General features: G+C 55.2%; 2 protein-coding genes across 7 annotated transcripts; one reads left to right on the forward strand and one right to left on the reverse strand.

Moving 5' to 3' along the window:
* Positions 1-602: 602 nt before the first annotated feature.
* On the reverse strand, positions 603-19,711 carry UTP4 (UTP4 small subunit processome component). Of its 3 annotated transcripts, none has more exons than XM_084812599.1 (16): positions 19,505-19,711; positions 18,622-18,813; positions 16,159-16,243; positions 15,558-15,647; positions 13,822-14,033; positions 12,253-12,424; positions 11,871-11,962; positions 11,578-11,674; positions 11,314-11,378; positions 10,616-10,738; positions 10,263-10,422; positions 8,490-8,596; positions 8,040-8,135; positions 7,517-7,702; positions 5,968-6,078; positions 603-725 (listed from the first exon to the last, which is right to left on the reverse strand). In XM_084812599.1, exons 1-16 carry the CDS (start codon positions 19,664-19,666, stop codon positions 699-701), a joined length of 1,977 nt encoding a protein of 658 aa, XP_084668725.1. In that variant the 5' UTR covers positions 19,667-19,711; the 3' UTR covers positions 603-698. The 3 variants fall into 3 exon arrangements, with proteins under 3 accessions (XP_084668725.1, XP_084668723.1, XP_084668724.1); XM_084812597.1 differs by lacking the exon at positions 603-725 and adding an exon at positions 916-1,462; XM_084812598.1 differs by lacking the exon at positions 603-725 and adding an exon at positions 923-2,853.
* A 55-nt stretch (positions 19,712-19,766) lies between these two features.
* Positions 19,767-21,986, forward strand: CHTF8 (chromosome transmission fidelity factor 8). Of its 4 annotated transcripts, none has more exons than XM_084812616.1 (4): positions 19,767-19,794; positions 20,451-20,599; positions 20,699-20,830; positions 20,929-21,986. In XM_084812616.1, the coding sequence occupies exons 2-4, from the start codon at positions 20,536-20,538 to the stop codon at positions 21,270-21,272; spliced, it is 540 nt and encodes a 179-aa protein (XP_084668742.1). In that variant the 5' UTR covers positions 19,767-19,794; positions 20,451-20,535; the 3' UTR covers positions 21,273-21,986. The 4 variants fall into 4 exon arrangements, with proteins under 4 accessions (XP_084668742.1, XP_084668745.1, XP_084668744.1 ...); XM_084812619.1 differs by having other exon boundaries at positions 20,713-20,830; XM_084812618.1 differs by having other exon boundaries at positions 20,561-20,599; positions 20,713-20,830.
* The last annotated feature ends 4,198 nt before the right edge of the window (positions 21,987-26,184 follow it).

Consider the following 26,184-nt stretch of genomic DNA (forward strand, 5'->3'; position numbering starts at 1 on the left):
CAGAGGCAGTACACGGGTTGCTGGGGAACATGGGCAAGAAGGTGCTGTTGCACTCATGCCCTGCTTGTGGGTTTCCCACAGGCAGCTGGTTGGCCAGTATGTCTCTTATGCTCTTGAATTGCTCGGCCCTCTTCTCTTGCTGCTCCCTGCCTGCAACGGTCTCCCAAAACACCTGATGCAGCATCATTCTCACTTCCTTCGAATCCCTCTCTTCTGGGAAGCCTTTAGAACAGGCTTCCCCAACCTGGTGCCTTCCACATGGTTGGGACTCCTACTCCCAGCAGGCTGGGACTGATGTGAGTCCAAAACATCTGGAAGGCACCCGCTTGGGGAAGGCTGCAACTAAGCCACTAATCGGGCCGATGTAGGCGTTATGGCGGAAACCATGGCGTTCTTTCCACTTCCCTCCCTTTCCCAGGTTAAATTTTAACGTGCAGTCCTCTGGCAGTCTGCCAAGCACCTCCCAGCACCATAGAACATGAGTGAACAAAAGGTCCGCCCTCAGACCCTGCGGGGAGGCAGGACACACCCCCCGAACAGGCGCCGGAAGCCCAAGGACAGCCGCCTCTTTCAGCCAAGCGCTTCTCATGGGCGCAGCAGACAGAAGATTTAGACCGGGGCTGGAGAACCTGTGGCTCTGTCGACATCGCTGGCCTGCAGCCCCCGTCATTGCTAACCATGGCCAGGCTGGCTGGGGCTCATGGGGGTCGGGAGTCCAGCATCATCTGAAAGACCACAAGTTTAGACACAGCGTTGGCCAATCTGGGTTCCAAGCCCACATAGGGTGGGGCTACATCTGCACCAACCCAGGCCTTTTCGGCTTCAGCCTCCCATCTGCCACAGTACTGACCCACCTTACCGGGCTGTTGTGAGGATTCTGCGATCATGTGCACGAAGCACTTTGAACACTCAAAAGCACCATACAAATACCAAGCATTTATTATGAAAGGCGCAGATTCATACAAAGGCACCGATCGTCTTCTCCAGGCTCTGCTCCCAACAAAGCTGGCCTTGTCCTGTCAGCTACCGCCCATTCAGCTAAGTCTGGCTGCTGACCCCTTGGAGGTTCTTTGCTGACAACTAGGAGCACGCAGCCCAGCCAAGATACCGAGGTCAAAACCAACGTCCACAGCCTGATAAGGCCAGAGGAAGGGCACGAGCTCAAGGGGACAGAGGAGGAGGGAGCAGGGTGGCCATGGGAACTGGGCCATGTTCCCAGAACGCCTCGTTCTCCTCGCTCATTTGGAGTTGGGGCGGGGGCTTCTGTGGACCATTTCGCAGTCTGGAGGACAAAACAGCAGCTCTGCAGGTGTCTGTTCACACGGAGCAGCTGGGACAGGTATCTTCACGTGCCAAATTTCTTCTGATAGATGGGAGGGGGCAGCTGGGCCTTGATGTCTGCCATAGGCCGCTCTACCACCACCAAGGAATTCTCATCCAGCAGGTCCACAAACAGCAGAGGCTGAGGGGGGGGGAGGTTATAACAGGCAGGGCTCAGCAGCTGGGGACCCTTGGGTTGAACAGCGCCCCCCCCGCAAGGGGAGTCATCTTGCCCTCCGCTCTCGAAGCACAGGGCGCCTGCAGTGCCTGGGTAGCTGCAATTGCTCCGCCAAGTTCAAAAGAGCAGCGCCCCCAGAGTTGCCAGTGGCAAACGCACTAGTCACCCAGTGCCCCAGTTTGCGGTCGTGCTAGGACCCACCCGCAGCGTCTCAGAAGGTCAGAGCGGCCTGTGAGGAGCAGTCTAACCCAGCCTCCCATTTCCCACAGCCTCCTGGAAGCCCCCAGGTGGGGCATGAAGGTGCGCGCCCGGTCCTGCTGCTGCCACCCAGCATCTGGTGTTCGGCTGCAGGGGGTCCCGTTTCACTAGCAAAGCTAACAGCCACGGACAGATCTTTCCTCCTGGTGGTGGGGGGAAGCGCTGAACCTGCCCCCCTTGCTCAGCCCTCTGAGGCGGGAAGGGGGGCAGTTATGGTGTCTGAGGCTGCCCTCCTTTCTCTCCCTCTGCTGCGTCGCAGGACAGCTCCAGGGTCGCTCCCCCTGCCCGTCGACACCTCCATAGACGCCAGCAGGCTAGGCAGCCGCCCTGTCCTCCTCCCGGGCCCTGGCAGGACACCTGGGCCTACGGGCAAGGGAGGAAGCATCTCCAAGCCTGGGCAATGCAGCCAGGCCTTCCCTGACGCAGCTGCACCTTGCTCGGGCCCAGGCAGGGAGCAGCATGCACCCTGCTTCTGAGGGGGCTGTGACCTTCAGCCCAGTCGCTGCCTGCAGCTGGGGCTTCACCGACTCCAGCACAGCCCTGGCCCCTTGCGATGGGATTTGCCGCACCTTCTTTTAAAGCCACTGAAGCCAGGGGATGCCACAGGAGCCTATGACAGTGAAGCCCGTAAGCCAGGGGTGCAGAACCGCAGGCCCAGGGTCCCATCGCAGTGCTCCAGGGTTCCCCAAATGGCCCTGCCCCCTTCCCCTGGCCGCAGCGCCAACCATTTGGTGTTTCCCCAGCTTTGGTGCCCCCTTCATGGATCACTGCCTTGTTGTGGCGAAGGGGCTTGCGTAACTCAGTGAAGCCATAAGCTATGCTGTGCAGGGCCACCCAAGACGGACAGGTCATGGCGGAGAGTTCTGACAAAATGTGGTCCACTGGAGAAGGAAATGGCAACCCACTCCAGTATTCTTGCCCAGAAAACCCCATGGAACCTATCACAAGGCTAAAAGAGATGACGCCGGAAGTTGAGCCCCTCAGGTCAGAAGGTGTCCAATATACTACTGGGGAAGAGCAGAGGGTATTTCCAAGTAGCGCCAGAAAGAGTGAAGCGGCTGGGCCAAAGCCGAAAGGACACTCAGCTGTGGATGTGTCTGGTGGTGAAAAGAAAATCCAATGCTGTAGAGAACAATATTGTTTAGGAACCTGGAATGTCTGATCAATGAATCAAAGTAAGCTGGAGGTGGTCAAACATGAGATGGCAAGACTGAACATCGACATCTTGGGAATCAGCGAACTAAAATGGACAAGCATGGGCGAATTTAATTCAGGTGACCATCATATCTACTACTGTGGGCAAGAATCCCTTAGAAGAAATGGAGTAGCACTCATAGTCAACAAAAGGGTGGGAAAAGCAGTACTGGGGTACAATCTCAAAAACGATTCAATGATCTCAGTACGAATCCAAGGCAAACCATTCAACATCACAGTAATTCAAGTCTATGCCCCAACCACTGAGGCCGAGGAAGCTGAGGTTGATCGGTTCTATGAAGACCTACAACACCTTCTAGAACTAACACCAAAAAAAGATGTCCTAAAGTAGGAAATCAAGAAATCACCGGGATAACAGGCAAGCATGGCCTTGGTGTACAAAATGAAGCAGGACAAAGGCTAATAGAGTTTTGCCAAGAGAAAACGCTGATCATATCAAACACAGCACAAGAGGCGACTCTACACATGGACATCACCAGATGGTCAATATCGAAATCAGATTGATTATGTCCTTTGCAGCCAAAGATGGAGAAGCTCTATACGGTCAGTAAAAACAAGACCTGGAGCTGACTGTGGCTCAGATCATGAGCTTCTTGTTGCAACATTTCGGCTTAAATGGAAGAACGTCAGGAAAACCACTAAACCGTTCAGGTATGACCTAAATCATATCCCTTATGAATATACAGTGGAGGTGAGGAATAGATTTCAGGGATTAGACCTGATAGACAGAGTGCCTGAGGAACTATGGACGGAGGTCCGTAACATTGTTCAGGAGGCAGCAACGAAATCCATCCCAAAGAAAAAGAAATGCAAGAAAGCTAAGTGGCTGTCTGATGAGGCTTTACAAGGAACTGAGGAAAGAAGGGAAGCGAAAAGCAAGGGAGAAAGGGGAAGATATATCCAACGGAATGCAGAGTTCCAGAGAATAGCAAGGAGAGACAAGAAGGCCTTTTTAAATCAACAATGCAAAGAAATCGAGGAAAACAACAGAATGGGAAAGACTAGAGATCTCTTCAAGAAAATCGGAGATCTCAAGGGAACGTTTTGTGCAAAGACGGGCATGATAAAGGACAAAGAAGGCAGGGACCTAACAGAAGCAGATGAGATTAAGAGGTGGAAAGAATACACAGAAAACCTATACAGGAAAGATCTGAATGTCCCTGATAGCCATGATAGTGTGGTCACTGAACTGGAGCCGGACATCCTAGAGAGTGAAGTCAAGTGGGCCTTAGGAAACATTACTAACAATAAAGCTAGCGGAGATGACAGCATTCCAGCTGAGCTACTTAAGATCCTGAAAGACGATGCTGTTAAAGTGCTGCACTCAATATGCCAACACATTTGGAACACTCAACAGTGGCCACAAGACTGGAAAAGGTCAGTTTACATTCCAATTCCAAAGAAGGGCAACGCCAAAGAGTGTTCAAACTACCGCACAATTGCGCTCATTTCACATGCCAGCAAGGTGATGCTCAAAATCCTACAAGCTAGGCAGTATGCGAACCGAGAACTACCGGAAGTACAAGCTGGGTTTCGAAGAGGCAAAGGAACTAGAGATCAAATCGCCAACTTTCACTGGATCATGGAGAAAGCAAGAGAATTCCAGAAAAACGTCTATTTCTGCTTCATTGACTACGCTAAAGCCTTTGATTGTGTGGATCACAACAAACTCTGGCAAATTCTGAAAGAGACGGGGGTACCAGACCACCTTACCTGTCTCCTGAGAAACCTGTACGAGGGTCAAGAAGCAACAGTAAGAACCAGACATGGAACAACCGAGTGGTTCAAAATTGGGAAAGGAGCACGACAAGGCTGCATATTGTCGCCCTGCTTATTTAACTTATATGCAGAGTACATCATGAGAAATGCCGGGTTGGATGAATCACAGGTTGGAATTAAGATTTCCGGGAGAATTATCAACAACCTCAGATATGCAGATGATACCACCCTAATGGCAGAAAGCGAAGAGGATCTCAGGAGCCTCTTGTTGAGGGTGAAAGAGGAGAGTGCAAAAGCTGGTTTGAAACTCAACATTAAAAAAACTAAGATCATGGCATCTGGCCCCATCACTTCCTGGCATATGGAAGTGGAAGAAATGGAAGCAATGACAGATTTTGTTTTCTTGGGCTCCAAGATCACCGCAGACGGTGACTGTAGCCATGAAATTAAAAGATGCTTGCTCCTTGGGAGGAAAGCTATGGCCAACCTAGACAGCATAGTAAGAAGCAGAGACATCACCTTGCCGACAAAGGTCTGTCTAATCAAAGCTATGGTTTTCCCAGTAGTAACGTATGGCTGTGAGAGCTGGACTATAAGGAAGGCTGAGCGCCGAAGAATTGATGCTTTCGAACTGTGGTGCTGGAGAAGACTCTTACGAGTCCCCTGGACTGCAAGGTCCTCAAATCAGTCCATCCTAAAGGAAATCAACCCTGAGTGCTCATTGGAAGGACAGATACTGAAGCTGAAGCTCAAATATTTTGGCCACCTAATGTGAAGAGAAAACTCTCTGGAAAAGACCCTGATGCTGGGAAAGACTGAGGGCAAAAGGAGAAGGGGACGGCAGAGGATGAGATGGCTAGATAGCATCACTGATGCAATGAATATGGACTTGAGCACACTCCGGGAGAGAGCGCAAGACAGGAAGGCCTGGCGTGCTATGGTCCACGGGGTCACGAAGAGTCGGACACAATTGAACGACTGAACAACAGCAGCAGCAGCTTTGGTGCAGCTGTTCCCCCATTTTAAGCCCTGGGAATGCCCCTCCCGAGGCTGCGCTGCTGGAGGAAGAGCTCAAAGCAAAGATATGCTGGCATTCCAACCCGCCTCCCTTGGCCTCTGGCCCTGCCACCAACCAGTACGCGGACCCAAGAGCTTCTCCAAAACGGGATTTGGGCCTAAGGCTGAAAGGGCCCCACTGTCCTGTCACAGGCCCATTCTGCCGGGCGTGGAGCAGCCTTTCCTGGCCGGGGGAGCAGCGCATGGGCCCTGCCACCAACCTGATACTTCTTGCAGATCTTGAAGGCGTGGCTGTAGCTGCGTCGGGCTGCCTTGGAGAGCTGCGCCAGCGAGATCTGGTTGTGCAAGACGGCGGCATCCTCCGGCAACGGCTGGGGAGAAGAGGCAGATGAGAACATCCCTAAGTGGCTAGTAAGAGCACGGGAAAACCAGCGTCTCTGAGCCATGGCTGCCAGGCGCAGAGTGAGAGCTCTTTCCCTGGGGATGCTTCAGGGGACAGCCCATCTCGCAAAGATGAGGAGAAAAAGTGTCAGGCCCTCTGCGGTCACAGCTGCCTTGCCTTGGGAGTGTGGCATTTTCTGCACCAGGATGAGACTGGCCCAGTCAAGGGTGGACAAACCGTCCTGAGCCCAGAGCTCTCTGTATGGAGAGGCTGGAGTGAAGCAGCACAACAGCGACACAACAAGGAGGCTCCGGATCCATTGTGGGTGCTGCCGGTCTGAAGGCAAAATGTACAAGGAAGAAAGAAAGACCAACCACAGACATGAAGCTCAACACTTCGGCTTCCACCCTCGTCCACAGCTGGGATGTTAACTGGGTGTCAGGTGTGGCAGTTTGGAATGCCTGGCGATGGAATTCCTCAGGAGAAGAAACAGAGGTAAGACTGGTGTAATGGCTATGGATTGTCCTCCGGATTAAGGCCACCGGGGCTCAGAGTTCTTGGTCTATAGAGCCAGAAATTTCCCCTTTTGTCAAGCACGTCAGGGTCTTTTAGAACATACAAAAGACACTGATGGACATGCTTGACAAAAGGAAAAATTAAATATATGTTTAAATACTCTGTTGTTAGTCTCTCTTTCTTACACATTTGACCCTCAGACTGACGGCATCCAGGGGGGATCCAGAGCCTCCGTGTTGCTTTGCTGTTGTGCTGCTTTACACCAAGCCTTCTCCCCGCCACCCCCTCTGCACACACACATGCACACACCACAGCCATCTCATGCAGGAGTGTTGAACCGGTTTCAGCCCAAGGGCCAAATTCAACTTCAGAAAACCTCCCAGTGGGCACATGCCAATGGTGGGTGGGGCCAAGGCAAAGGGGCAGGGCCAATAATTCGAGGTTATTGCAGCTGAATGCTCTCACGATCAGGAAGTCGGCCTTCGGAGAGTGAAAAACTGCACAAGAGCCAGGAAGCCACCCAATGACTGGTGGTTAGGGGGCAGGGGCACAGCCATCCAGAAACCCTTGGAGGGCTGGCTTGGCTCACGGGCCTGAGGCTGCTCCGCACCTCTGGTCTCCTGACTGCAGCAGCTTTCCAGGGTCTCAGTCGCAGAATGGCTGCGCCCGTCCTCAGCCACCAAATCTTTTCTGACTGGGCCTTCCTGCATGGAAAGCGTGTGCTCTGCTTCCGTCCTTCCCAGCCCTTGCAGATACAGCCTATGAATGGGGGGGGGGGGCACCTGTGGGGGTTGGACTGAATGGTCTTATAGGCCCCTTCTATGATTCTATGAAAACGAAGCAGGTGCTTTGCGCCTGGTGGGGCAGATGGCCACAGCCTGGCGCAGCCTCCCTCTGTACGTGCCACTCACCAGGGACTTATCGAGGATGCAGAACATGTGCGTGTCATGGAGCAGGATGTGGGAGGCCTGCTTGGGGTGGAAGGTGATGTGGGTGATGGGCGTGTCCCGGTCTGTCCAATCCCTGTGCAGCCCGAACTGCTGCACCTTCCGGCTCCAGAGGGTATATCCCTGGTCTGCGATGCTGAACTCGAAGACCTGGGAAGGAGGCAGCCCAGCAGGGGAGGCTAAAGCGGTCCTACTCAGCGAGGGCTCCCCCACCCCCGCCCCACCCTGCAGGTCCCTCCCTGGAGACCAAGCGTCCCAACTTTAAGGACCGCAGGAATACAGACCCCTCTAGCTATAGCTCGTCTTTAACAACAGAAAGGATCTATGTTTAATATAAAGCTGCAAATAATTCCGAAGGGAAACTGGAACGGCAAGGGCAGGACCAGAACTCTGCCCAGGCAGATGGCGCAAACCCCTCCTCTCTCTCTCCCTCTCCAAGGGGTGTAACTCAGGGGCTTAGGAGGAGCCAGGGGTGAGGAGGTCTTACCTGCTGGTCTGAATGGGCGATGACAAGGTTATTGGACACTGGATGAATGGCCAGCGCAGTCGCTGGGCAGTCGTAGGCAGGCACAGCACAATGGAGCTGGACAAAGATGAGAGAGTGCAGCAGATGGAGGGGAGGGATCCCCGTGACCCAGGCCAGCTCCCTCCACCCGCTGCGGAGGCCCCCTCAAGAACTGGAGGGCAGCCCTGAGGCCGGGCCCAGGCCTCTCTAGTCCAGCATTCTGTTCCCAGATGCCCTGAGGAGAAGCCCACAAGCAGGACAGGAGTGCAAGGGCAGCCACCCTTGCCAAGCGGGAGCCTGGAAAACTCCCAGGACTCTCATCTGCCCACAAGGCAGCCAAGGAAACCAACGCACCTCTCACTTTCTATGACCAAGCCGGACCAGGTCAATGAGCGGGCCCAGCCTCCCACCGTGGAGCGCCGCTTGGCTCACCTTGGCAACTTCCAAGTTGTAGATGTTGATTGCCCGATCTGCACTCGCCACAGCCAGCCACTTGCCGTCGGTGCTCACGGCCAGCAGGTACGCCGCCTCCATCGTCTCTGCAGGAGGATACAGACCCGTGAAGCAATCAGAGAAAGGGCTCCAGCTCCAGCCTTCTCCTGGGCTACAGGCACAGCAAGTGCACCCTGAGGACACCTTGGGGTGATGCAGATGAAGGGTGGCAACGGAGCAAGCCTTCGAAGGGCCCTCTCACCAATTGTTACCAGCCGGACAACCCAAATTCTGGCTTGCAGCACAGAGGCCCTCACAGGGAAACAGGAGAGTGAACACTCATGTCCATTTTTCCCAGCAATCAGCTCAGGTCTGATTTCTTTTAAATGTGCCTTCAAAGCTCACGCTGTTGGGACCATCCGCAGGATTTGTTCGTTTAAAACATGCAAAGCCTGCTTTTCCATGTGCGCAAAGAAACTTACAAAGGATACACTTATGGTTTTAAGCTTTGTCTCATAAACCGCCCAGAGAGCTTCGGCTAATGTAATAAATAAATAAAAGCTCAGTAGATAAAACAACACCGGTGATCCTTCCTGAGTAACTAAAGAGGGCAGCAGCAAATACAAGAATAAAAAAATAAAAGAGGGAAGACTCAAAAGGACACTGAGAAATAATAGGGAACTTTAATGAAACAGTAAATTGCCCAATGGGTTTTGGTGGAAACCTTTCACAGGGGCACGCAAGAGTTATTCTGGCAAGGCAACACCCCCCAAATCTAGGCTAGATGACAGCACTGGCTCTACACAGACGTCCAGGCATGTGATCAAACAGTGGCCAATTATGCTTTTTTCAATGCCTAAACTGTTCCCACGACAGGAAGAACATCTGCAAAGAGGTCTCTTCCTAGCAGACCACCTGGAGGCTGATGAAACCCTGCGATGAGTGTAGAAACATAGTCAGCTTGCCTGGGACCTCAAGAGACGCGGCCTCAGAACTGGCAGGACCTGCCACTGCTAGCACCAAGAAAAGGGCTGGTATCATCTTGGTAGCTGACGCAAGCACAGAATATTGCAGCAACCACGTCCTTTGAGTAACCACTTTGTCTTGACCTACTCGTGTTGTGAAATGTGGCACCTGTGCAAAGGTTGCTCGAGGAGCATCTGCCACGGTTGCAAGGTCTGCGAGATGTGTTGTTATTGCAGGTAATTCACAACTCGTGATAACTGCACCGCTAGAAATCTGTAACTGTTATAAATTATGGTATGTGTATATCATATTAACAGCACAATATTTTGTTTAATGTGTTTAAGAAGTGGAGTCAGTTATGCCCAACACACAGTTGTTGAAGGTTCATGTAGTTTACACTGGTATCGTTGACCCCATTGGTTTATTTGCAATTATATGTTCTCAGTGATGCTATGACTATTATTTTTTAACTTAGAAGTGGAGTCATGCTTGATTTGCATGGCTTTCATGGGGAACATCTGACCCCAAAATCAGACTGATTCTTCTACTGACAGAGGACTAAAGCCCTAAATGGCTTGAGACCAGCCTGCCTTAAGAACCACCTGCTCCAATATGTTCCTCCTGGGGCAGCAGCCAGTTCTGAAGCCACCTCCCCGGCTTCATCCCCCAAGCGCCTGCGTTATTCAATTTTAGATAGCAATTAATACCTTCCTGGGAGTGATGACCTTTGATTTGATTATCTGATTGTTTGGGGGTGGGGGGCAGGCATGGCTGCTGGCAATTGTTCCTTTTTTTCAATATTGTTACCTGAGTCTGGACGGAGGGTGTGTAGGTGTTTGCAAGCCCCCGGTTGCAAGAGCTTAAGGACATGCACAGAGCCCCGATCCGACGCCACAAAGAGCCTGGTGGAGTTTGTGGAGAAAAGGAGGTGGTGGGCAGAGCAAATCAGCCTGGGAACCTTGGGAACCTTGGGGAAGACAAGGGGGGTCACGGCACAGCCAAGCCTCACCCAGAGGCCCCAGTGCACCCTCATCTCCCTATTCCCTTGCTCCCAGGGAGGCTCAGCTGGAGGCCAGGGAGGAGTTTCCAGCTCCTTCGGCAACAGCTAACCAGCTCCCAGCCCAGGCGCCCCCCTCTCCCGGTGTGCAATTTTCACTCACCCTCTCGATGGTGATGTGATCGCCGTCGATCTGGAGCCGGTGCAGGTAGAGCCGGGAGGCCGTGGAGTAGGCAATCCAGCTGCCGCAGGGAGAGACACAGCTGCTGCTGATGTGCTCAGGGCCCTGGGAAGAGAGCCAGATGAAACAAGGTGTTGGTATATGTGAGCTGAGTAGGGATGTGGGTGCGTGCAGCGTCCCCGCCCCACCTGTGGAACTATCTCTGGAGACTCACCAAAGCCAACACGTTGCAAGACCGCCATGATTTGGGCTGGCGTCTAAACAACCAGGTAAGGACGTACAGAAGAATTTTAGCCTAGTGCTACATCAAGCTGTTTGTATGTTAGCAGGATAGATTTTATGGCCTTTGGGGTGGCTGTCGCGCAACATGACTGCTAGGGATGGCGCAGGTGAGGCACTGAAACTGGAACATCAGAAGCTGCCTTATCCTGCGTCAGACCCTGGATCCATCCAGCCCAGTATTGTCAATGCTGCCTGGGAGTGGCTCTCCAGGGTTTCAGGCAGGTAACTTTCCTAACTCTACCTGGAGATGTCGGGGATTGAACCGACTCCATGCAAAGCAGGGGTTCTACCACTGAGCCACGGACCCTGCCTTAACACTCATCCTCAAAAGCAGCCCTGGAAGGCAGCATCTCCAGCCTGTGGCCCTGCCTACAGATGAGAAATCAAGGCTCCCTCACCTTTGTCTTGAGTTGGAGCAGGTTTTTCGGGGGGCAGGACACAGGGAGGACCTCGCCGGCCCCTCCTGCAACAAGGAACAAGAGCATCTGTTTGCAGCCAGCCAGCGAAAGCATGGTGGGATGTCCGTTATGGGAGGAAAGAGACAAACTTCTCTACGGGCCAAAAATCTTGCTGCACCTGGCCTGGCGACCACCAGCTGCAAGGATGGGCACAGGAGCATAGGCGTGCCCTCCCCTCCCCACCCCGACTCAGCTCCCTCTCACCTGTGGCGCTGGTGGCTCCAAGTCTCCAAAGCTCCAGCTGCTGAGGGTACTGGAACAGGAGGAGACGGGCTTTCCTGGCGCAGGAGACGAGGCGCCTCTGCAAGAGGGAAGGACACAACGTCAGAGCAACTGTGGACGCTGTTGCCACGGGCAGACGGCAGAGGAGGGCTGAGCCTGCTGCACTGGTTGCACCCACGTCCTTTCAGGGGGAAGAGCATCTGCAGCAAGCAGAGCCGAGGGGAAAACACCCAAAGAAAGAGAAGCGGCAGGGCTCCGACAGCACAGTTACTCACATGAGGGAAGGTGACTTTCCGGAGGGCAGCTTCGTAGGTCTTGGACTCCACCTTCTCCATCAGTGGCCGGATCACGAGTTGCCCATCCAGCCCTGACGGAAGAAGAGGCAATGGGACGTCGAGCCGGGCCGATTCACAACAGGCTGCAGTGCCCTCCGCAGGCAGCAAGGGCACAGGGCGCCGGCTTGCCACAAGCCGGGCCATTTGTCCAGCTCGGCCAGCCTGCGGTTCTCTGGGCTCTCGGACAGAGGCGGCCTGTCCCAGCAGCTGCTGCTGCCCAGTGCTCTTTTGTGAAGGTGCCAAGGATGGAACCGGAGACCATCTGCACGCAAAGCACATGCTCTGCCCCGGGCCACGGCGCCCCCCTGGCTCTGCACAATACCTCCGGAGACAAATGCCGTTGCCGTGTGCACCACTGCCCGCACGTCATGGGTGTGGTGCTGGAACAGCCTCGTCCGCACCCACTGGCGCTCAGCACTGCCCAGCTTCACCGGCAGCAGCTGGAACTGGTACACCGTCCCCTCCGACGTGCCCACCACGAGGCTGTCTTCCGCCTGCGGAGGGAGCCAGGTAAACCAAAGGCTAGCAAGGCACACAACGTGAACAGTGCAGGCCAAAGCGGCAGTCTCTCCCCACACAGCACCCCAGATAATCGCAGGGAAAAATAATTTGCAAGTCTGACAGGCCAGCAGCACGCAGCACAGACCACGTGGGACCAGCGCAGACCCGTCTTCCTCTGTCGCAGGCCACCTGCACCGGCCAAGCGGATGGCCCCGCAGAGCTCACGCGGCATTCCCCAAGGATCAGAGGCCTCCGCAGCTCCGTGAAGTGCTTCTGCCTGTCACAGCCAATAGCCCCTAACTGTCTTGTTTTAAAGCAGGGGTGGGGAACCTCTTTCGGCCCAGGGCCACATGCAACTTCAGGGCTGCTGGGGGGGGGAGTCCAGTTGGGGGCAGGGCCAGAGGCAAAAAGGGGCAGGGCCAAAGGCAAAAAGGGGCAGGGCCAAAGGCCAGCACATTGGCGCTGGAAGCTCTTGCTGCCAGCGACCGCGCCGGAGGAGAGGCAGGTCAGCCTTTGGAATGGGGGGGAAGCACCCAAGCAAAGGAACCACACAGTGCCTGGCTGCCAGGGGGAAAGGGGCGTGGCTGTCTGGGGAACCCTGGGAGGGCTGGCCTGGCCTGCAGGAAAGAGGGCACCCGCCTTTGTCAAAGTAGTACGGGCGAGTTGGCGTCAGAACATCCTGTGGCTAGGAGTTCCTCAAAAGGAATCTGCCCTCAAACAGGGGCTGTGTTTGTACTCACACAAAGCTCTAGTTGGAGATGGATCAGAGCCTGCACTTTGGCACCACTCTACAGAGCCTTACTCAGGAGTGAGGAGGTCTGGGGCGGGTCAGTTTTCTGGCGTCTGTTTGCTGCGCGCGCTGAAGGGGTGCACATGCTGCTGACCGCATTATGACGGTGCGATTGTTCTCACGCCGATCATCGGCTGAGACACCCCGGTGGCTCCGCGTGGACCACAGGTCTGTTCAGAGTCCAGTCAGAGCAGAGCGCTCCTTGCACTGGCTCCCTCTCCATAGGATTCCTTGCCAGGTGGTGTCAAGCAGGTGCCAATGTTGCTTTGTTTTTGGCATCTGCTTATGACCTTTTTATTCAGACAAACTTTTTCTGAATGACCAGCTACAGTTTTATTGATATAACCTGATTTTAATATTTTTATTCCTTTTGACTGGTTTTTCCTTTACTGTTCACCACTCAGGGATCTTTTTTTGGAAATAGCGTAGTTTATACATTTTGTTAATAAAGAAGCGCACACCTGGCTAGTTCCCCTGTGGAACCTGCTTAATATCCCATTCTTGCGCTCTACCGTTACGGCACAGCAGAGACGCCCGCTTTCCGCCCTGTGTGCGCAGCGGAGATGCAGGCACGCCCTCACCCCGCGCGCCCTCGCCCACCTCAGATGCAGCCACGCCAAGTGCAGCGGACCTGCTGACCGGGTGCTTCGACAGCAGCGTCCCCATCTCCGAGTCCCAGAACTGCACCTTCCCGGCAGAGTCCGCGCTGACCACGGTGCCATCTGAAAGGAAGGCCACGCCCCACACCACACACTTTGGGCTGCGGGATCCTTGCAGGCGCCGCTCCACTCGAATCCGCTGGACAGCGTGGCCTGCAAAACAGGCACCAACATGCTCAGCCTCTGGCTCTGAGAAGTCAGCCCAACCGAGAAGACCCCCATCGCCCTTGGGAGGACAGGGACGGGGGCTCGCTCACTCAAATGCTGATGTGCCTCTGTCGCAAGAGTGCAAAATGTGCAGACCACAGGAGCCTCCCCCAAGCCCTCTCTGGTGCCCCCCTCCTGACCCCCAGCACCTGGGGCCATGAAAAAAGAAAAAAAAAGAGAGAAAAAATGCTCCAGAAATGGGCTCTATGGTTCCTGCCAGTGAAGCCTGATTCCAGGAGTATCCTAGGAAACAGTGCTTGAAGCTTCCTGCCTGCTCCCTAGGATGCTCTGGGGACACTCTCGGATCAAGGGTTCTGTGGCAGGAACCACAGAGCGCACGTCTAGAGTGTTTCTTTCTTTTGGGGCAGTTGAGGTGAGGGAAGGGTTAAAGTGTTCACTCAGCAGGTGCGTGCATGTGCCAGCGAGTGAATGAGTGAGTGAAAGGAGAAGTGAGTGGATTGTATGGGTGTGGGGGCATAGGGGGACCCAGGCTCCTGACAGATTACCTTCCAAGGAACGCAGCACAGGTTGCCCAGCCTGTCATCAAGGGAAGTTTTAAAAATATTAGAATGTAAGCAAGACACACACAGAGTGAGTGAGCAGTGTGCACGTTGTGATGTGTGTGAGAGTTGAATGTGCGCTTGTATGCGCACGTGTGGCTCCTGCCACCCCAGCAGCTGCCCAGTGTGGCCCCCGGGGCCGAAAAGGTTCTGCAGCCCTGTGCTATAGGAGAGAGCCGCCTTAGAGCAGGTCAGACTCTCTGCCGCTCTGGCATTGTCTCTTCTGACAGCAGCTGTCTGGTGGCATTATAGTCCCTCCAGCAAGAGGGAGTTCCATAGCTAGAGGCCGCCACCCAGAACACTTGCTGCTGCCCACATTGCAGCCTACCCTTGGCCTCTGGACGGAACGGTCAGGAGGGCGCTGCCCTCGGGCCTTACAGAGCACAGGGGATCAAAGTCCCTCAGGCTGAGCTAGCTTGCCTCCAAAGAGAGGCAGGTTTGCTGTAATCGGCACGGGAAGGCCGTATCCTTCGCCAGTTTCACTTGGCCCTAGGTGAGGGGCACAACATGAGTGTGCCTGGCCCCAGAAGGACGGTGCCTTTCCATTTATACCTGCATGGACCTTAAGACCAGAGGTCCTTGTCCAGATGCCCTCCGAGTGCGGTGAAGAATGCCTGCCCCAGAGAGGCTCACCTGGCACCTACATTGCGGTCTTTTTGGCACCAGGTGAAGACCTTTTTTTATTTTCCCGGTTCTTCGGTTTAAGAAATTGCAATAGTGCGATTTTTTACCTTTGCACTGCTGCTGGCTTTTACCAGGATTTTATTCTGTTTCGACATTAAGCTTTTTATATTACGTTTTACTATGTTATTGTATGTTATGGTTTTAAGTTTCGTTTTGTGAGCCGCACAGAGCACATCAGCTGTTGGGCAGTATAGAAACGTAGCATTAACAGTACCAACGCCCTCACCTGATTTGATATCAAAGATGCGGATGAGGTCAATGGAACCCGCGGCAATCTTGGTCCCAGAGGGGTGCCAGGAGAGGGACATGATCCGCTCTGTGGGATAAGCAGGGTTGAGAGTCTCAGCTGTGAGGCCGACCAAGTCCCCTCCGCCCGCTCCTCCAACAGCTCCCCGCCCAGTGCAGGTAACGTTGGGTAGGGGCCCGATCGCATCTCAGAGGTCCCTTCCAATCAGACATCGGTTTATGAAAAGAGGGATTGCGACCAGCAGAGGAGCCCTTCCGCAGCTCCAGGGGCCAATGCTGAGCACAACTGGGCTGTGTTGCCCGAACAGCCAGCGAAGCCTTTTCATTTCCAGGTCAGCAGACGGAATGCCCAAGCCAAAAAGATTCACCCGGAGCCGTACTTGCCAGATACAGGAAAAAGATGCACAGAATATGTACCCTGGCTTTGCCTTCGCCCCATACTACTGACACCTCACCCCCCACTTTCTGAATTGACTTCAGGAGCCCAGGTTGGGGGGCAGACACTTTGCCTCCTGAAGGTCTCTTTGGTAACGGAGCAGGTACCACAGGTGGCTGACACCACACACACTCCCACAACCCACCTTTCTGTCGGTCCAGTTGCCTCTCAAACTGGATTCTGTCAGGTAATATGTGGAAGAGCTTAATGGATCCATCGTCACAACCGACCTGTAGGAAGGAGAGACAGGTCTTCAGCGGTCCTTCTCTGGGAGCCCCTGCCAAGGAAATGAGGCAGTGGCTGCCAGGAAGAGGGCCTCTTCTGCTGTAGCACCCTGGCTGTGGAATGAGCTCCCTAGAGAGGTTTGCCTGGCATCTACATAGCACTCTTTCAGGAGCCAGGTGAAGACCTTTTTATTTTCCCAGCATTTTAGCATTATAGTCTTTGAACTTTGCTGTATTAAATCTGTTGCTTTATTTTAAATCTCTGCGTTGCTGCTAGGTTTCATTCTGGTTGTATTTTTATACTGTAGTTTTACAGTATAAAAATACAACCAGAATGAAACCTAGCAGCAACGCAGAGATTTAAAATACAGCAACAGATTTAATACAGCAAAGTTCAACCTTTATGTTTTTTTTATTTTGTACCTTCGCATTTTAATTTTTGTGAGCCTCCCAGAGAGCGTCAGCTATTGTGCGGTATAGAAATGTAATAAATAAATAAGGAGAGAGAGCGTCAGCAGGTTGTTCAAATCCTCTTCTTTCTTTGGGGAGAGGAATGCTGAGCACCCTACGTTTTCCCCCATGATTCGAGCTCTGGACAACCAAACAGCACAGGCGCATCCAGCAACACATGCAGAGAAACAGTGGCAAAGCTGGGGCTAGGAACATAGGAAGTTATACCAATCCAGTTCGCACATGGTGGCAAATCATGGGTTAAACAACCCACAGTTAACCTACAATTAGTGGTTAGGTTAACTGTGGGTTGTTTAACCCACGATTAAAGTATAGTGTCTGGGTTCAGACACCACGTCGCAACCCTTGATCCGGGCTTGAATATTCAAAAAGGCTGCAGAATGCACCCAGCACACACCGCAGCAACTCTCCCTCCAGGGTTTCAAGCAGGAATTCTTCTGTCCCTATCAGGAGGTGCTGGGGATTGATCCTGGGACCTTCTGCATGCAAACATCTGCACCACCACTGAGCAATGGCAGCTCACTACTTGTGAGTAGTAGAAAGAGTCTGAGCCTCAAGCCAGACATTCGGTGAAGCGAATGAAATGCATAGCACCATAAGAGTTGGAGGGTGCACTTGGAGACAATCTAGCTCAACCCCTGCTCAATGCAGGAAATCCAGAGCTCAGCATCCCTAATAGATGGCTGGCCAGCCTCTGCTTGAAGACCTCCAGCAAGGGAGAGGCCACCCACCCCTCTAGGTCAGCCTTTCTTAGCTTGGTGCCCCCAGATGTTTTCAACTACAACTCCCATCTTCGCTGACTTTTGGCTGTGCTGGTTGGAGGTGATCCGGGTTGTTGTCCAAAACATCTGAAGCTAAGGGAGGCTGGGGAATTGGCTCCATTGTCAAACTACTCTCACTGTTAAGAAGTTTCCCCTGAACAGCCACAATCTCCCCTCCTGTAACGTCAGCCTCATAAATGTAGTTCTTCCTCTGGGGGCAGCAGAGAACATTCCCTCGAGGAAGGGGCTGTAGCTCAGTGGTGGAGCCCCTGCTTTGCATGCAGAAGGTCCCGGGTTCAATCCCTGGCTTCTCCAGGTAGGGCTGGAAAGACTCCTGCTTGAAACCCTGAAGAGCTGCTGCCAGTCAGGGTTGACAATACAAGCTAGATGGACCCAGGGTCTGGCTCAGTACAAGGCAGCTTCCAGGGTTCCTAACAAGTCTTTGCCCTCTTCTACACGGCAGCTCTTCAGGTATTTGAAGAACGCCGTCGCCCCACCCCCTCAGTCATCTGCTCTCCAGGCTAAACACGCCCATTTCCTTCAATCTTTTTAACCCTTACCATCTTCATTACCCATCTATATCCTTCTTAAAGAGCTGCATCCAGAACTGGACAGAGTATTCCAGAAAAGGTCAATTAGTGCAGAGTGAGATGGAATTATTACTTCCTGTGACTTGGAGACTATGGTTCTATTAAAGCAAACTAAAATCACAACAGCCTTTTTTGCAGCTGCATCACACTGTTGCCTCATGTTCAGCTTGTGATCAACTACAATCCCCAGATCCTTTTCACATGTACTGCTGCCAAGCCAGGTATTCCCTATCCTAATGCATTATATTATTCTGGGGTGGGGGTTGGCCTAAATACAATACTTTGCATTTGTCCCTGCTGAATTTCATTGTGTTCATTTCAGCCCAGTTGTCCAGTGCAGTGATGCCAGTTTGAATGTTATTTCTGTGTTCTGAGGTGTTAGCTATTCCTTTGTAGTTTTGTGATTCCTGTACATTTGGTATGGATTGCCTCCATCCTTTCATCGAAGTCACTGAGCGAGTGCTCTCTCCACCCAAGAAGGTGGTTCTCTTGCTAACTATTTAATGCAGGTTCCGCTACCATGTTTTTAATCAGCCCTCCCTGGGAAGAAAGAGGGACTTACTGCCAGCTGAGCCCCAGTCGGATCAGCCACCATGCTCCAGATGGGTCCCCCGAAGGCATCCAGTGAATACTTGATGTGCAGCTTCTCCAAGTCGTATTCCACGATGTCCCCGCTGAGGCCTGCGCCAAACAGCCGGTCCCCTGCTGCCCAGCAGAGCGCCTCTGAGATCCTCTTCTCATGGCCTGGAATGACCTGGAGGAAAATCAATAAGTAAGGGACAGTTGCAAGAAACCCCCAGAGGCAAATGGTGGTCCTGAGCAGACTGCGCTGGTTCAAGGAAAAGCATCTCCTGCAAGCGGTGGATCCCACTCAACTTTTTTTAACGTGCACCCCTTAACTCGGGGTGGGGGGGCCGCACACAAGGCCTGAGGACAGGAGGGGCCTGTGCCGTCATTCGACCCAAGAGCCTTCGCCTCAGAGGAACATCTGGGGCAGGGAATGGGGCTCCACGCCCAATCCCAGCCAGGATCGTAGAATCACAGAATAGCAAGGTTGGAAGGGGCCTCCACGACCCTCGAGTCCAACCCCTGCTCAGTGCAGGAATCCAGCTCGGAGCATCCCTGGCAAGTGGCTGCCCAGCCTCGTCCTGAACGCCTCCAGCGCTCCCTAGGGAGACGCCCTGCTTCCCCGGGGAGCCAGCGCTGCCTGAGCGGGTGACTTCTTCGCACGAAACAGCGTCTGCCCTGCGGAACTCCCTGCCGCCGGATGTGCCGGCCGGCCGCCGCCTGCGGAGGGGGTGGGGAGCGGGGAGCGGGAGGGCGCGCCTCGCGCAGCGCGGCGCTCCGCCGTGGCCCAGCGGAGCCCGCGGGAGGCCGCGAGCGCTCGGGCACCCCTGGGCGCGTGCCCGGCGGCCTGCGCGGGGCCGGCTGCGCCTGGCGCCCACCTTCTCCTGGAAGCTGTTGGCCCGCAGGTCGTAGAGCTCGAGCGCGCCGTCGAGGCGGGCCACGGCCAGGCGGGGCCGGGGCGCCCGGGCGGCGGCCGCGCAGCGGATCCCCGCGGGCACGAAGGCGAAGAGCCGCGCGCGGTGCACCTGGAACTCGCCCATGGCTCGCGCGCGCCGCCGCCGCCCAGGCGCGGGCCCGCGTGCGCCGCCGGCCGGAAGCGGAAGTCGAGGGCGGGGCTCCCGCGTTCGCCGCGGCCGGGGCGGGGCCGCCGGCGCGTCCGGGCGCAGCGGTGGGTTCCCGCGCGCGCGCCGAGCGGAGCGGAGCGGGGCGGCGGCGGCGGCGGCGGCGCTTCCCCCGCGCCGCGTGAGCGGCTCGCCCGCGGGCCCGGGCGCGCCTGGCTGGCTGGCGCGCGCGCCTCCGGCTCGCCCGGCCTGCGCGCCCCGCGGGGCTCCCGCGCGGAGGGCCCGTGGGGCGCCGGAGCTGCCCGGCGGCGGGGAGGGCCCCTCGCCGGGAAAGCCGCGGAGAGGCCCCGGCCCGCGGGCCGCCTGCCCCGGCGGCCGGCGCAGGCCCGCGCCGAGGCGCCCGCTTCTCTGCCGGCCGCTGCGGCGGCGCTTGAAACGGCCCTCCGCGAGCTCCCGCGCGGCTCCAGAGCTGTCGCGGCGTTCTGCCTTTGGCGGCGGGCGCCGGGAGGCCCCAGCGGGACCACAAGGCGACTCGGGCGTTGCGGGAGAAGAGGAGCCGCGACAAGGGCCGGGCCCGCGCTGCTTCCGACGAGGCGGAGGCCGGGCCACGGAGGCGCCTGCCAGAGTAGAGGCGCAGGCCCGCGCGTGGCGGGGAACGCCGGGAGCTGCGGGGCCTGTTCCGTCTGAACGCGCGTCGGGTTGGGCCCTGAATGTCCTTGTCCTTGAGGTGCCGCAGGACTCCTTGTTGCTTTTGCTGCAGCAGACTGACGCGGCTTCCCCTCTGGAACTTCCTCCAAGCGTGGGGAGGCCACCCTCTCCCCTGAGCCCCCTCACCACCCTTCTTGCAGATGATGCTGCCTTGTTTTTGTGCAGGAGCCCGGAGCCCACCATGGTGCAGGTGGTCGTTTCCGGGTGAGTCTTCCTGGGCAGAGACGGCGGGGGGGGGGGGCGGGATGTGCTTCACCAGCTGCAGCCCCGAGGCCTGAGTCTCGCCCTCCTGTAACCCCCCAGCCTGTTGCTTGCAGGGCGGGGGCCAGCGAGCTGGTGGAGTGGCTGCTGCTGGAGCTCCAAGGCGAGTTAGAATCGCGCTGTGGGGCCGGCCTGGCCGGGAGGCTCCTGGGGGACCTACATTACACCAAGGAGGTGAGGGTGCGCCTGGCTGTTATGGGGGGCGGGGGAGGGAGCTCTTGGGGGGTGGCCTCTGCAGCGCCCGCTGAGCCCTGCTGCCTCCTCTTTCCTAGGGGGTGCCTGTGCTCATCGTCGGGCACCACATCCTCTATGGGAAGGTGGTGCAGCTGGAAAAGCCCTTTGCCGTCCTGACCAAGCAAGCAGCCGGCGAGTCGAGCTCTGGCCCCTCCTACGCGGTGGGGGCCCTCATCAAGAGGAAGCTGCTCTTCAAGACCCGCCCCAAGCCCATCATCACCAACGTGGCCAAGAAAGCGTGAGCGCGCTCCAGCCGCCTCACACCCTGCTCGCGGTGGCAGGCCATGGAGGGCATTCACCCGCCTTCCTTGCCCAGAGTGGCAGGGACCACACCACCAGAGGCCAGTCCAGCTCCCTTGGCCAGGTTATGGGAACCCAGTGAACACTTGGAGGACACACCTGGCAGCCTTCCCTCAGAGGCCAGGTTCTGTGGGACAAAGGCGAGGGTAGTTGGCGGAAGAGACCAGCTCGTGTGCCTGGAGTGCCCAAACAGCCAGCGGCCCATGGGCGGGAGCCTAGGTTTGGGGCTCAGCCCAGCAGGGTGCACGATCTGTCGGCATGAGCCCCTCACTCCAAATTCCTTGCGTCTCTGAAAGAGACCAATGAGGGCAAACAAAGGTTTGAGTACTAGCCAGCTTTCTGTCCTGGGGGTGGAAGGTGTCAGCTTAGCTGGCGACCACCGAGATCCACTCTGCCAGCCAGAAACTGGTCCTGTTATGGCTCTTTCTGCAATTGCGCTGGTGGCTTAATCCTCCTCCCTCTGGCTTCCTGATGCCATCCTTCAGTGAGCTCAGCCCTCTTGGGTCCCACACATTGTGCTTTTTGCCTCCTGGCTCTGGAGCAGGAACCCAGCTTCTGCAGAATGCTGAAGAGCTGTTTTTGGAAATGGCTCTTGTTGGCTTTGTCTCTATTAAACCTACAGGGAACTCAAAGTGGAGCTGAAACAGAGGACATGGTGCCCAGGGTGTCTTCTGTGGGCCTCCTGGCATATAGGAAGGAGCTGGGGGAGAAACAGGCCCATCTTCCCAACAGTGATTTTAGCCAGCCCTGGTTTTTGCCCCCAACTCAACCCAACCACAATAAAATTACAACCTCAGCCATCTTGTTTACAAGTTATTTTTTATTGTAACAAACGCGTCATAGTAAAAAACCCAAACTTTGACATTTTTAAAAAATATGAAAATGCAGGTAAAAAATAAATAAGTTTACAAATAACTTTAAGCCGTCAACTAGTGTCGTTACCAAAGAGTACAAAAAACTATACAAATCTCATCTTAAATTAGCAACCCAAACACACAGATCAATGTAGAAAAGGGAGGCAGCCCGGAGTGGGAAAACGTGTGTTTGTGTGTGTGTGTGGGGGGGGATGTGGAGCCTGACACTCCCCGCTCTCATGCCTGGGACCAGCACAGGCAACAGCAGGGCAGGGGCGGAAAGCAGCACCCCCAGACGTGCGGTTGGGAAGAAAGCACAGCTGGAAGGGGGGTGGGAGGCCACTCCCCTGCTTTTGTCACAGTGTTGGGGAGTGGGCTTCAAAGGCTTCCAGATGCTCATGCGCCCTTGCTGGCCAGCCCTGTCCAAGCAGCCATTTGGTCTGGCAGCCAGTGGGCAGATTGCAGGGCCAGCATCCGCCATGGGCCGCTGCAAGCACTCCCGCCCAGCCTGCAAAGGAACCGACCCGCTTGCATTTTAGAGTCAGCAACTACCATGCCTCCCCTTCGCCAGCTACCCCAGGTGTTACTTTCCTCCTCCTCCTCACACCTGACAGGAGCCCTGGGGAACAGCCCTAGGCACACACCTGGTGGACGGGTGGCGCTGCAGCCAGAGCAGCTAGGAAACAGCCCCTGTTTCTTGCTTAAAGACATCATGTTCTCGTTGCTGGTGGTCACAGCTCATCTTACAGAGTCAGTCCCCATTTAGGGAAAGCCTTGCTCAGAGCTCCTAGACAAATGACCCTGAATCAGCGTTGCTGCCCCTTCCGTACGCACAGGCCCATGGGGGCAGCCAGGACCAAATTGCTTGGTATTGAACAGGGCCAAACTGCCCTTTAGCCACCCTGTTGCCACATTATGGGTTGTTTTTCCTGTCCCTGCCGCTTCGTATGAAGCAGACCAGCAAGAGAAGTAGGAATGTTTAGGTGTGCCAACTCAGGCAGGGCTCAGGCCTTGTGTGAGAACAGGGCAGGAATTTGGTACTGGGGATTCAGTTCAAGGAAAGGGGCAGCACTCACTTGCGGCAGAGAGACTTGGAAGTTGGGGCAGAGGCAGACTCCGCTATAGGGAATCCCCAGCAGCACAGCAAAGCAGACCTTTGCTTCCTGGTCCTAAAAGAAAAGGGTTGCTGGGGGATGGACATTGGAACCGGATCCTGAACAGCACCAAGGCCAAAAGGTAGAGCAGGTGCCCACTGACCCTAGGGGACAGCGTGGAGTCAAAGCACACACTACCATTTCTGTGCAGAAGCCTCCTGTGGAATCCCGAGAGATTTCTTGGCTTTCTTTTGTAAAAAGCATGTGTCTAGCCTGCACGGTTGCTTGGCAAGTTTTGCATTTGGAACAAAAACATCCCAGTCTAGACACAGACTCTTTGCTCATCCCTCTCCAAAACCCCTCGTTGCATACCTGAAGCTAAACATGCAAATCAACTAATTTTGCAAAACCTATTCCAATTAGAAGGCTGGAATTTTCTGGTTGTGGGATCTGGGATTCCTTAATGCAGGATTTCCGAACAGCACGAATTATTTTGCTCCCTTTCTCAGCAAGGAAAATGCAGTGACGGGAACTTGCCTAAGTATATAGGTATATAAACGCTCTTTGGTTTGGAAGTGAATGTTGGTAATGAATACCTCTCCTCTAAGAAGACAGGACCAGGAACCATCTGGGCTCTAATAGTTGTCCACCTGCCAGATTGAAGTAGGATTTCAGTTTGCATTGCCCTGTGGGGACCAGGGAAAGCAGCTCAGCCATGGCAAAGCATCACATAACTCTTAAAGTTGTAAGTGTGCAGCCCATAGTTCTGCTGCCCTACCCCCACCGCTGCTGCAGGCACAAATAAGGTGGCCAGCAGAGTTTCAGTATTAGCCAAAAACTCCAGCCATCTTGGCATGGGATGCTACAGGCCGAGCCTTTTGACCAGCCTTCCCCAACCCGGTGCCCTCCAGATGTGGAGAACTCCCCCAGTGTTTCTGACCACCTTGGCCATGCTGGCTGGGGATGCTGGGAGTTGTAACCCAGCACACCTGGGGGGGCATCAGGTTGGGGGAGGCTGCTCTAGTGCTTCCCTTGAGCAGGAACGGCCCAAATTTGGAGAGATGATCCTGAGCAAATCCAGCACGAGCCCAGCTTAAATACTGCTATCAAACCAAGTTACATTAAGTTTTGCATAAGCTGAAATGCACATGCTGCATTTGGAGCCTATTATTTCTTTTGTGCTAGGATCCGGAGTAGTTTTTCCAAGAAGAGCTGAGGGCACAGGAGAAGCGGCATCAGAGAAGCAAGAAAAGCAGCTCCACCCCAGACGCTGCCAAGATATTTTGAAAATATTGCTTGTACACTTTCAAAATGTATGCTTTGTGTAAAAATAGTAGTTTCACAAACTTGCTTTCTCTTTTTTAACCCAAAAAAATGTGGGTAAGTTTGAGATTTTCAGGAATCCAAGTTCTGCATAACTGGAAGTGTGGAAGACCCCCGTCTTTTCTATAAGCGCCCGGAGTGGTCAGACAGGGTGTTCACTAGAGCAAGTGTCTAAATGCTTTGTCCCTGCGTTGCCCGGCTAGCTCAGCAGTGGCAAGCAGGGAAGGCCAGCCAGGCACTTTCATCTCAGCAGTGTGCCTCTGCTACAAAAGCGACCCCCCCCCCCCCAGCTTGGTGCCAGCTGCAGCGGAAGCCCCAAGAGTCCTCACACACCCACACACACATGCACCCACCTTAGCAGAGGTGAGACTGGAAGGAGTTTTAAGGGCTGAGCAGATTGGGAACCCAGATCGCGACTTAGCAACTGGGTGGCGGCAGCAGCTCCCCCAGCAGCACCACTTGCTGGCCTCTGTTCTCCCCTTTCTCCGAGCTGGAAACAATGTGGCTGTGTTGGCCTAGCATGGGGGGGGGGGGGGTAGGGGGAGCACCTGAAGGAGAAACACCAGAGATTGCAAGGCCCAGCCTGAGCCAGGGCCAAGAGACAGACCGACGGGAAGAGCAGCCGCTCACCAGCCCGTTCACGGTTATGCTCCTTGGCCTTGCAGACAGCCTGAACACCTGCCAGAGCCCCTGCCTTCCTTTCGAGGCAAACAACTTCAGGCTGGCAGCAGCAATATGGGGCCTGTGCCCACCCAAGCACCACAAAATGGGGCCTAGACAGTGACCCCCAGAATGCAGGGATAGGTAGTATGTAAACTTGGGTGCTGGTAGGAAGAGCTGGTCCACTCCTCAGAAATCTAGCCTGAGCTTAAGACATTTGTCCACTCCAATTTTGCAGCCTGCTGCTTGGATCCAGGTCAGCCGTGGGCGCTGCCGCCGCTGCCACCCCCCCTTAGGCCGTTCTGGGAGCTTTCCAGCACTGTGGGTGCGCAGAAGAGGGCAGCTGCTCCATGCTCTTTTGCTAAGGGAGCAGCTGTGCCCTGGGCCAGACGCCTGGACACACCCAGCCTCTCCTCTGGCTAAGCCTCCCTCCAGCCCCTGGCTGCAGCAGTCGAGGACAGGCAAGCGCTTGTGGAAGGAACCTGCCTCTGCCCAGCTGGTGGGGTGGAGGGCTCTGCCCCCTCACCCCACCTCCTGTGGGGCCCCTGCTCGGAAGGCAGTCCCTGGGCGTCAGTGGCTCAAGTCCCGTGTGCTTGTCGCACACGCAGCAAATGAGCCTTGCAAGTTCCCGAAAGCTCTCTAGGGAGAGCAGCCACGAAAGGTGGCATCTTAGCTAGGCATAGAAGGCGCCCTTCTTCAAGAGGTCTCCTCAAGGAGGTTATTGCTCCAGATAAGCACCCCCACATCAGCCACAACTATTATTGTACCCTGAACCTGCTCTGCAGATGGCCGCTCCGGCCACGGTGGTGCTATCCTGTGTGAGGCGGTGTTGTTTGCATAGAACGGTCAGTGGACTGCAGGAGCGATGTCAGGCAGGCCAGTGGCATCCCTTTGAGGATGGGAATGCCGGCACCCTGGCCCAGCCAGTGCACTCCAGGCTCCCGCACGTGCCGGCTTGCTTCCTGGGCGGACGCTTCAAGCCCAGACCATGTCCCAAGCAGGGTGGGGCCAGCCCACCCTACGCCCCACAGCACTGCAGGGGGAAGGCTGCCAGGCCTCGGTG

Source organism: Heloderma suspectum, chromosome 8 (genome assembly GCF_057233095.1).
Source record: "Heloderma suspectum isolate Gila_16-S chromosome 8, 16-S_ref, whole genome shotgun sequence".
NCBI classification, from domain to species: Eukaryota; Metazoa; Chordata; class Lepidosauria; order Squamata; family Helodermatidae; genus Heloderma; species Heloderma suspectum.